Source organism: Crinia signifera, chromosome 1, assembly GCF_055691185.1.
Source record: "Crinia signifera chromosome 1, ASM5569118v1, whole genome shotgun sequence".
NCBI classification, from domain to species: domain Eukaryota; kingdom Metazoa; phylum Chordata; class Amphibia; order Anura; family Myobatrachidae; genus Crinia; species Crinia signifera.
Window position 1 is genome coordinate 262,245,921 of NC_139217.1, and position 12,095 is coordinate 262,258,015.

Here is a 12,095-nt window from a genome sequence, read left to right on the forward strand (position 1 = left end):
GTACACATTATGCCACACACTGAAATACCTGTCACATATTTTACCACACGCCATAATTCCCATTACATGTTATTCCACACGCCGTAATGCCCATTACTCATTATGATACACATTGTAATGCCTATTACATATAATACCACACGCCATAATTACATATTATGCCACATACAGTAAGTTCCGCTTAACTACATGCTCATTGCTATGGGTTTCATGCTTGATGCTAGGGGTTATCATGCTCATTGCCATGGGTTTACATGCTCTGCCAGGAGTTACATGCTCTGCTAGGAGTTAACATGCTCATTGCCATGAGGTTAACATGCTAGTTGCTATGGAGTTACATGCTCTGCAAGGAGTTACCTGCTCTGCAAGGAGTTACATGCTCTGCCAGGAGTTACATGCTCTGCCAAGGGTTAATATGCTTGTTGCCATGGGGTTAACATGCTCTGCCAGAGGCAATGAGGAGGTGCCGCAGCAGCAACTGCCACACTGAGGGGGTCGACAGGGGCAGGAGGACTACATCACTGCAGGCGGTGGCTGGAGGTTCAGCAGAGAAGAGTTGCACTGACACATCCACGGCTTCCAAATCCTGGGGCCGCGGCTTTACCGCATGTGGCAGGCCCCGGCGTCGGAGAGCGGAACACGATTGTCCGCTATGTATGGCCTCCTTAGGCAGGAGCTCAGACACACTGCCGCTGCGTCCTATGTCCTATCTCCTCGGTTGGAGACAAGCCGTACCCCTAACAGGATCTAGTCACCAGGGAGGAATATCTGGTCACCATGTCGAACTGTACCCCGGAGTTTGTTGAGCCCTGATATATATATATATATTTGTATCTACCCAGTTTGTTTAATCACTGCTGTTGTTTCCATTCCAACGGAATCTGCTGCGCTATATAAGAGACTGTAAGAGAATCTGCTGCGCTATATAAGACACTGTTAGTAAATAAATATATACAGTACAAGAAACACTGCAAGGCAATCTCGTGCACCCATCACCTGTGATGCCCCCTGCGGGGTACTGATGACATCATTGGTGCTCAGGCGCTAGCATTCTCATGGTCACCAGGGGGCGTGTGTTGAACACCGTGATTGAGGTTACAAAGGTAATGGGATAAACAACAACGTGTGGACTATATATACATATATATATAATATACTTCGTTGCTCGCGGCACTTGCAGAAATAAATAACACACACGGAGGTGTAATAATAATATATATATAAAATACATAAATATATATATATATTGATATATTTGTGGGTGAATGGCACTCCCAATCCTCTTGTTAGCTAGATGCTAGGGTATCATTCCAAGCTCCAAGTCCATACACAACAGTCCTGGGCCACCAATAGAATTTGCAAATAAAGGAGAACTCACCAGACTTTTCTTGAAAAGAGTAAAAAAAGTAATCTTTATCTTACGTCATCATGTCATCATAAACTGTCGACGTTTCGGGCAATACAATGCCCTTCTTCAAGACAAGAAACTGCTGCCTCCTGTGCCTCTGGTGGCTTGTCTTGAAGAAGGGCATTGTATTGCCCGAAACGTCGACATACAGTTTATGATGACATGATGACGTAAGATAAAGATTACTTTTTTTTACTCTTTTCAAGAAAAGTCTGGTGAGTTCTCCTTTATTTGCAAATTATATATATATATATATATATATATATATATATATATATATATATATATATTACACACACACACACACATTATATATATATATATATATATATATATATATACACTTTATATATATTAATATTATATATTAATTTATATATGCATATAAATCATACATGTTAAGTAAGGCAGAGGAGACAAATGCACTTACTAGCAGCGTTTTCAGAGTGGGTCAGTCTGAGTTTTCTGTGTCACTGTCAGTGTCAGCTCAGCTCAGCCTCCAGCTCCACACCGCACCTTCCCCTTCCTGGTGTCCCACAGGCAGGCTGCAGAGTCCGGTCCCAGCTGCTGGCCTGCAGTCTGTTTATTCACAGTCAGAAGACCTGCGAGATGATGACGTCATCATCTCGCGGGGGTCTAAGCACGGAAGCTCCGCAGCGGTGGAATGTCTCTGCCTGCCGTGCACTGTCTGTACACAGCAAGACAGAGATAGTAAGCCCCCGTTCCCCAAGGCTTCTCCTCCTTTGATGTATCGGCGCGGCAGCGCCGCCCGCGCAACGCACAGATGCTGGGGGAAAAAAAATTATTTTGTGTGCTCTCGGACCCGGGCCCCCTGATAGGCCCGGGCCCAGGTAAAATGTACCCGCCCCCCTCCCCTCTCGGCGGCCATGGGCCCACCCTCTTGAGTCCTGTGGCAGCCACTATGTGGCTGTCTCTGAGAAGCCCTAAATTGCCCCCATGGCCCCTGCTGCCCTAGCTGGGCCCTCCTATTTGGCCTGTTGTCCACCGGGAAGGCTGAGTGACACTGACACCACACAGGTGTCACTGGCTGCCTGTCACAGAGACCCCAGACAAAGCATGAAACCCCTGGCATCGAGCATGAAACCCTTAGCAACGAGCATGCAGGTAAGTGGCACTTATGTGGCATAATATGTAATAGGCAGTACGTTGTGTGTTATTATATAATGGGCATTACGGTGTTTAGTGTAATGGGCATTACTGTGTTTGGTATAGCGTGTAGTGGGCATTACAGTGTTTGGTATAACATGTAATGGGCATTACGGTGTTTGGTATACTGTGTAATGGGCATTACGGGGTTTGGTATACTGTGTAATGGGCATTACGGGGTTTGGTATACTGTGTAATGGGCATTACGGGGATTAGTATAATGTGTAATGGGCATTACGGGGTTTGGTATAATGTGTAATGGGCATTACGGGGTTTGGTATAATGTGTAATGGGCATTACGGGGTTTGGTATAATGTGTATTGGGCATTACGGGGTTTGGTATAGCGTGTATTGGGCATTACGGGGTTTGGTATAGCGTGTATTGGGCATTACGGGGTTTGGTATAGCGTGTATTGGGCATTACGGTGTTTGGCATAACATGTAATGGGCATTATGGTGTTTGGTATAGCGTGTAATGGGCATTACGACATGTGGTGTAATAGGTATTATGGTGCGTGGCATAATGTGTAATGGGCATTATGGCATGCGGTATAATATGTAATGGGTGTGTGATGACATCAAGTACATGGTAAAAATAGTGTTGTTTTAATTCAGCATGGTGACTCCTCCTGGAGACTGCTATAACCATGTTGAATTAAAACAACACTATTTTACCAACATGTCAGTCAGTCTCCGAGGGGGGGGCGCGAAATATGCCCTTGCTCCGGGCACCATGGCACCTAGCTACACCGCTGAGTAAGTAAACATCTTATCTTCAATTATTTTATAGGTAAGAATGCACAATGCCAGCACAATGACAAGAGCTTCATTCAGACATATATGGAAACCAGATGGTCTGCGCACATCTCCAGTTATTAGCGATCAGCACATGCACAGGATCTGTAATGCACAGGCTTGCAGGTGTTTTGTCACCCCATGTTAAAAATTCATGCCAAGAGCAGTCTGGAGAGGAGGCACTGCTTTTCAGTGCAGGGAGCAAGCCCGGGTTGCACAACACTAGGCCAGTATGCATCAGTTAGCTCCGCCCCCTGCATATGGCACCGCAAATTCCATCCTCATACTGCGCACTTCACTATGAATTGGGCAGGATGCAGAAGATCTGGCCTGTCATGAGTGCGGGGTGGGGGGACTGGCCGAAAAATCTTGCTCTTACGGAAGAGTAGGCAAGCATGGTCTATTTGCATTCTGAATCATGTGCAACTCAGAATTAGTCCCCATGTGTATTTCAGGTATATCCACTGTTAAATGGCTTGTCTGACTACATTTACTTCTGCAGTTTCAGCAGCCTGTATTGAATTTAAATCCTGCCTCTGAAATCTCCGAGACACTGTGGCTGTGAAAAGTGCTGTATAGTCAATTTAACTGCAAGTATTAACACATGATTTTTGAGTTTATAGACTACATGCCATAACAACTGTTGGCATTATAAGTCATTCCTGTCAAATTTATAAAGCACAAAACGGCATCAGCGCAGCTTTCATAGTTGAAGTTGTGTCTTTATAATAGTTAACGTTAGATTTGGGATCAATAGGATGGCGCCTGCAGTGGAGCAGATGTTTTTACTGACCAATGGGAGCAAGAGCAATCATCCTGGACTAGGTTTGTAATAGGCTCTCAGTACACACACTGAATTTGTTTTGCAGGACAACAGCACTGAAATAAGATAAAAGACTGAAGACATCACATTTTCCTTTATCTTCATCAAGGAATTGATCCAGAAATGTGTTTTTCTCACTACATTTATCTTATTACCAAATGAGTTTTCATTTATGAATAGGTCTACAAAGATAAGTGTACGGGAGAGCTTCAGCCCCCGTGCTGGGCGACATATAACATATCATCGGAGCAAAGAAGTTGGTTCTCACACAACTCTACAAGATGCATTTGTTGAGTGTACTTTAAAAATTGGTAAAATGTACACAGATATATAATTTATTCTCCTACAAATGTTCAGTTAGAAATGGGTTCCATCCTCATTGTGGTGTGCAAGTATTCCAAACTATGGGAAAATCCAAAAGTATTTCATATATAATTTAGACAAATACAGGTTGTGACACACATGTCAAAATGTACTAACCTTCTTCTGCTTCATTTCAGGTCATAGTGAATACAGCCAGAGGTACGTTCAGTTTAATGCTATTTATGGATTAGAATATGTCTCATAGAGATAATACATTTAAAAAATATTTTTTTTTTTTATTGACGTTTTGCTGTGGGTCACATGGTTTCCACATTGTTGCTTCACTTTCTCTCCTCAGATCAGAATGCTAAGAAAACAGACAGTCCAGACATGATGAGAGCAGGTAATTAGACTTCAGTTTAAGCAGCCGAGTTCTGCGGCATTTCCACTGGTGCTGGGCACTGCTTGGCTGCATCCAATAAAGGCATGGCTGGGTTGCAGTTGCTCACAAGAACCACAGCCATAGAGTCCCTCAAAAGTAACACAGTAGCTACACATGCTAAATAAGACACATTGCCACTCCATTACTAACTGTCCCAGGGCCTGGTTCTGAGTCAGGCACAAGGCCAATATTCATGCACACGGTTGATGTGTTTCAAGTGCACAATCAATGACGTCATGAAAAACCCATGCATAAAATAGCGTGTGCATACAAAGTTGCACTTTCGATTGAAATGCACAGACTCAGACATGTATTGAAAATGCGTTCTTGGTGGTGACTAGGAGGTTACTACTTATGCGTACAGAGATGGTCCATTTTATGTGCATATAATTGGATTGTTGCCGAAAAGCTGAGGATGCCCAGTTGTTTACAATGGAGGTAACACTTTCCATGGCGTGACTGATGGTCACACCTATAGTTGCACCAAGCAGTATTACAGTGTCTAAAGATGCTGAAAGTGGATGTGTGTGTCATTGCACACTAAGAAGCATGGCTATACACCAGTGAAAGGGCTGGTAGCAGCGTTGGCATAAAGTCACAGACAGGGGCGTAACTAGATATTCATAGGCCCCTTAGCAAATGTTTGTCAGGGTCCCCTATTTAGAAACTGATGGTGATAAATGTATGTAAAATATATTACTTAGACATCAAAGATGGGCCTCCTTCAGCCCTGGGCCCCATAGCAGCTGCACCCCTTGCACCTATGGTAGTTACGCCCTTGGTCACAGATGCTAGACTGGAAAAAGAAACAGAGATGGACCCTGTGGGGGTAAATTTACTAAAGGTTCTAAAAAATTAAAAATGATGTTGGTCATAATAACAACAACCAATCAGATGCTGTCTATTAGTTCTCTATTGCATCCTAGAAAATGATAAACAGAATCTGATTGGTTGATATGGGCAACATCACCTCTTTTCATTTTTAGAAACCTTTAGTAAACCCTGTAGTGTGTGACTCAGAATCAGCCCCATAGTATTATATATATCTAATTGTACATATCATTTTTTCCTGTGAAGATAATAATACATCCATTACAGTACAATGGATGTACCAACCACATGCTTTAAAATGCGTACATAGAATCATTGCTGCTAATATTGCAAGCTGTCTTAGCTAGCAAGAAAATTACTTCATAATCAGATACAGCAACAGTGACACCCCCAGTTAATTTACTTAACATGATGAGAAGCCATGTGGTAATAAAATAAACATTTCAAAATCATGTATTTTTATCATTAAAATTATTTTCCTTGATAAGAAAAAATGTACCAGTAGGTAGTAGCATCGTTTCCTATCATGTTAACATATTACAATCAAAATAAGAGTATAACACCAAATAGGTGTAATGAAGTCCAACTGTGCTGATGTCAGACTGCTGCTGGTGTCACTGTTGTCCTCACAGCATGAACACGATTCAATACCAGGAATACAGCAACCTGAGGAAAATGGCTGTTTGCCCATAAGCCTCTCTGCTTCGCTGCTCTCACTATACGCCCACCTTCCCTCCTGTATTTTCCTGCCCCTGCTTGCTGCCCTTCAGCAGAGCTGTGGGAGGGATGGAGGGCTATTGTGGGATATCATTTACTGTGACTGTCCTATTTGTGTCCCAGCCATGTATTCTGTGGAGATTACAGTAGAGAAGGACAGAATCACAGGGGAGACTAAGGTCCTCTCTAGCAACACTTTGCTCCCTCAAGAGCACCTCCTGCAGGGGGTCAAGGTGTATGAAGATGAACAGAAAGGTAGGGGTGCTCTGGTAGGTCAGGTGTTTTTACTCCTCAAGACACAATGGTAATCTCAGCAACTAATATTTGATGATCTGTGATGCAATTACTGTACAGTGCTATGGAATATACTGATGCTACATACATGTGCGAGGAATTTAATACCTTGGGGCATATTTATCACATTGAGTATTAAAGCTATATAAGAAGGGGTCCGGCAGTGGAGATCTCCAGTATCAGATACAGTTCCCCTCTTATCCACTGCAGCTGTTGTCCACATATCTTTCTATGGGGACTGCAATAATAACCCAATTTACCAGGCTCTGTAAAGTTGACCTTTTTTGGAGCTTGACCCTGTTGGTTAACAACATATTTAAATGATTAGCCTTTAAAGCCATATTGTTTACAAATTACATTTATTTTATTAAGAAGATGGATCCGATGAGTAATTACCACTTATATAGATGCGTAGTGTGATGCCTGCCAAACCAATTGGTCCAAACCAAACCAAGAACCAAACCAAGAAGTGATAATATTCACTGGGACAGATTCATACTCCCTATCTATTAAGCCATGTGATGCCAGGCCCGGATGCAATACAGACATGGGAGCCTATTCAGACCTGTTCGTAATGGGCCGAGTTCAGCCCCGTACCCGGTGGTCGGGGTTTGCGCATGTGTGAATATGCGCAAAACCTGGGAGTGAATGGCTTCGGAATCGGTACATCTGTCAGAATGAACTTAGGTCTACAGTCATTAGGTCGACCCCACTAGGTCGACTGGCAGGAAGCTCGACCTGACTTAAGGTCGACATGACTTAAGGTCGAATTTGCATAAAGGTCGACATGAGGAAGGTCGACTGGTCATAAGGTCGACATGGGGTTTTCACTGTTTTTTGATCCAAATGTCGACACAGTCGACATGGACACAGTTGGCAATGAGAATCGGACCCTCGCTTCGCTCGCAATGCTTCATGCATGGTGGCTCGCTTCGCTCGCCACAGCTTTAATAACCTCCTCCACGCCCTAGTGGATGGTAGGGCATGAAATACCGCCTGTCGGCACATGTCGGCTCAAAAAACAGTGAAAAACCCCATGTCGACCTTATGACCAGTCGACCTTCCTCATGTCGGCCTTTATGCAAATTTGACCTTAAGTCATGTCGACCTTGGCCCATGTCGACCTTAAGTCAGGTCGACCTTCCTGCCAGTCGACCTAGTGGGGTCGACCTAATGACTGTAGACCTAAGTCCATTCTAATAGATGACCGCATCCCACGGCTTCAGCGAGTTTTACACTTGCCGGGCCGTTCACTCTATAGTGGGAGGTATGGGGGCTGGAGCAGGGGAACGCCCATCGATTTATGGGTGTGCCCATAAAAACGCTGGACATTCCCATGCACATGCAAGGGGTGTCGATGCCTGCTTGGGGTGGGCGGATGACGACACATGACGTCAGCATCCGCCCCCAATTTCACCATCTACGGCCAAAATAATAATCAGTCTAGACTGACTTTTTTCGCTATGTGGACACATGCAACGGGATGGGTAAGCGTACATATCTCCTCACATGCAAATGTGGAGGTTCGCATGGCCCCCCGCCATGCTTTCGGTCAGGCAGTGTGCAGCATTTACCTGTTCGCTAGGCTGCAAACATATGTACATATGTGCACTCCAACACATCCCCTTGTATGTGTCCCCATCAAATTATTTTTCACCCGTTCACTAATAAAAGTCAGTCTTGATGGAACCAGTGCATGGAAATCGTGGTGGGCGCTGATATCATGTGATAACAGCTGGTCGCCCCAAGCAGGGGTACGACCAGTGTTTTTATGGGCATGCCTGCTTCTGCCCCCTGCCCGCACCTCCTGGAGCGAATGGCCCCGCATAAACTCCAAACATCAGAAAGGGTCTGAATCGGTCCCTATATTTGCCTATAGTTTTCAAAAATGGATGGGGCCATGCATTGTCCTGTAAATGTATCTTATATATATTCCATTTCCCAACTACCTTCGTCATTTTATTTTTTGCCAATTTGTCATATCAATTTTCTACTATCATACTTCAAAGTATCTATCCATATTGCTTCAATTACATTTTCAGACTTAGGGGGGGTATTCATTCCCCCGCCACTATTTCCGATGGGTGAAATAGCGGTGGGTGCCTATTTAATGCTGTATTTCCCGACAGCATTGAACAGGGATTTCGGCAGAACGGACCTGACTTTAGAAGCAGGCGGGCCGTTTTGCCGAGAACGCTCATGGATTGTCGAGCTCCCAGCCATAGCTTGATGATCCACAGCTGTATCTCGCAGCCACACCCCCTTTTTGGCATTTGGCATGTGTGACATTGAATCCTGCATGTCGATTCTTAGTCGAGCCGGCCGAGGACGGGACAGGGTCACAGCTGTAAGGCCAGCATGACAGTTATGACCCGGGATTGAATATCTCCCAAAGGCTTTCCTTGCAACAGTTTAAACTTTTTTTTTTGTATATTATGGGTGGCTGTTTACAAACTGAAGTGGTCATTATGTAGAGAAATCACACTTTACTTTTTTTTCTTCTCCTCAAAATCTTATTTTAGCTTGATCTCCGTCATCTGGTCTTACTCTGTAAGTCTTCTGTATATTCCTCTCATAATCTCTCTCATTCCCCTACAGTTGTACATGCGGTGAGGTCTGATGTCGCCATTCCCAATGACACAGTACACCAGCTCAGTTCCACCGAGGTGGAGGAATTGATCCACAAGGCAGAAGAGGCAAATCTCAGTGATGTCTCTCTGACTTCAGATGACAAACCCCCAATCCAGAGAGCATCTCCCCGCAAAGAGATCCCTGGTGTGCAGGCTCGACCTCCTCAGACATCACAAAGCCCTGAACCACCAGTAACCATGATTTTCATGGGCTACCAAAATGTGGAGGATGAGAATGAGACCAAGAAAGTTCTGGGTATGGAAGAGGCCATCACTGCTGAACTGGTCGTCATTAGCGACGGGGATCCCCAGCCAGCAGCAGATGGAGATCTACCGGAGAAGGCAAAGCATCCCCCTAATGGTGCTCCTGTAGATCCTCAAAACAAGAATGAGAAACTAGAGAGCAATGACACAGCAGCGACCAAGAATGGAGAAAAGGATCTGACTATGAAGAAACAGAGGTGCAAGTGCTGCAGTGTGATGTAAACAGGTGAAGGTAGGGATGAGGTGTGCCTTTCCTCCACCCAATTACACCTTAAAATGAGAAATCGGAGCTTGTACTTTACCATTAATCCTGGATGGGGAGCTACTACCACTTAGCTTTTCAGTTTCAGAAGAGGTTCTATCTCTATTCACCGCAGCCTTTCAGGGAGTCCCCTCCATAATCCCAAAAACTTTAAAGGTGGGCTCCTTTCTACCACATACATTGCTCCTTAGAAATCCTGGGAGGACAGTCATTTATTAATCCCCAAATAATATGGGAGATATCTCACACTATCCTGAGGTACAAGTTTTTTTCAGACTGGGAAGGAGGCTTCCATCCATCTCACCCCAGTTATATGACAGTAGCTGTCCTGGTATTCTTTCTCAGCTAACCATACCGTCTGAGCAGAAGTGTTGTCCCTTCTCCTGTTACCTCTCATTGTTTTCCCATTTTAAGTATCTGCAGCTCTCTCTGTCTACTAAGGAAGATACTGCCATTTTGTAAAAAGTGAAGATGTTCAGTAACAATCCGCAAGAGACCCCCAAATCTCCCTTATCCGGTCCACTTTTCATTTTAAAGCTCAATGTTATTACCCGGGCCTGGACTGTCGGAGAGGAATTCCAAACATTTAAACTATCGCTTGAAAACTCATAGCCAAATGGGTAAATTGAATGCTTTGTAGGCCAGGGGATTCTACAGATAAAATCTGTGTGAAGTGATTATAAGACATCTTTCCTCTGGAGCTGAGGAACCAATGACATGATTCACACTTCTGTAGCCAACTATATGTAATTATGAATTTCAGGATAATGGCATTTTTATGGTAATTTCCATTCCTGCAGAAGAACGTATTTATGTTAGGAATTTATCATGATCACCTTTATGAAACAATTTTATGTAGCAGTGTCGGACTGGGAGGGTAATGGCCCACCGAGAGGTCCAACGCATGATGTCAAGGCACAGGGGCGGGTCTGGTGTGTGACATTATGATGTGCGGGCAGGTTCGGTGTGTAAAGTCATGACGCAGCGAACGTCAGCCTGACCGGCCACCTGTTTGCATGGCTCCTATTCTCGTTTCCAGCCTGCAGCCACCACTGGGTTAGTGAATAGCTAATGACTGCCCGGCGGCGATAACAAGATCATCTGCTACTGGCTGCCAAGGGTGGAATTAAAGGTTTGCATCAGGCCCCACCCACCTAAAAAAAAGTAGGCGGTGTCATAAATCACTGGGCCTACCGTGGAATACCCCGGTTCCCCGTCAGGCCAGTCCTAACCTGTGTAGAAGAAAAAAGTCTAAAGTAGTTCCACACTGTAGCCATTTCCGAATTGTAATATAACTACAGGTTGTGTGAAAAACTGGATAGTTCCAACAGATACTGATATTTGATATCCTTGTGTGTGCATCCTGCATTAGCAGTATATTATTATCCCATATAATAATGAGCTCACATGCCATACGGAATGCTGTAATGCTCCAGTGAATGAAATAATCCTTGTTATTGCTATAGCCATTTAAAATGGATTTCATTCATTTCAAGTGTTCAGTAAGCCTGATGGGCAGGTATCTTTTTAACTTTTAAGTTGTATAACTTAGCTGATGTATAGGATGTAATGTTCTGCAAGGCATTATAATGCATGGAGAGTTGCTGCAGGTCCTGCTGAAGTTACCCAGTCCCGATCTTCTACCCTTTTGCCTATTACCCTTGTATGTTGACTGTGAATCCTTCATCTCCAGCTGATTGTGTGTCCTTAGTGCAGGACATGAACCTGGGAGCTGCTGAGGCTGTGGGCCCCAATCTGGGCATTGTTATTGGTGCCTCTGTCTCTTGCTCTGCCTGCCTGATACTGACATTTAACTTCCCTTCCTCACCCAAATTTCAGGTCAAGTCATTGTAAGAAGAATAAAATCTCAGTAAGTAAATAAATTGTGTCATTTAATCTCTAGCCTGCAAATTGGTTTATGTATGAATGACTGTGTGATTGTGACACACTGAAGAAATCTTTACATATATATATATATATATATGTATATATACGCACAATGACAAACTCATATCTGCTCAATGACATTGATGCCAGCTATCAGAGTCAGCAATATGACCATTTGTTACTGGTAATGCTTAAACGGTACTTGTTTCCTAGCACGACGTCCACGATCTTAATCTTATGCCATCATTTTGATCGCATCGCATGCGACCAGA

The 12,095-nt window shown here is 44.0% G+C and overlaps 1 protein-coding gene across 2 annotated transcripts in view; it reads left to right on the forward strand.

Moving 5' to 3' along the window:
• PALM (paralemmin) overlaps positions 1-11,838 on the forward strand; it is a 73,195-nt gene extending 61,357 nt beyond the window's left edge. The window contains exons 6-9 of one of the 2 annotated variants that reach the window (XM_083182022.1): positions 4,694-4,715; positions 4,855-4,899; positions 6,610-6,741; positions 9,379-11,838. In XM_083182022.1, coding sequence (XP_083038148.1) covers positions 4,694-4,715; positions 4,855-4,899; positions 6,610-6,741; positions 9,379-9,896 — 717 coding nt within the window. In that variant the 3' untranslated portion in view covers positions 9,897-11,838. The remainder of the gene's footprint in view (positions 1-4,693; positions 4,716-4,854; positions 4,900-6,609; positions 6,742-9,378) is intronic. The other variant, XM_083182031.1, reaches the window with a different exon arrangement.
• The last annotated feature ends 257 nt before the right edge of the window (positions 11,839-12,095 follow it).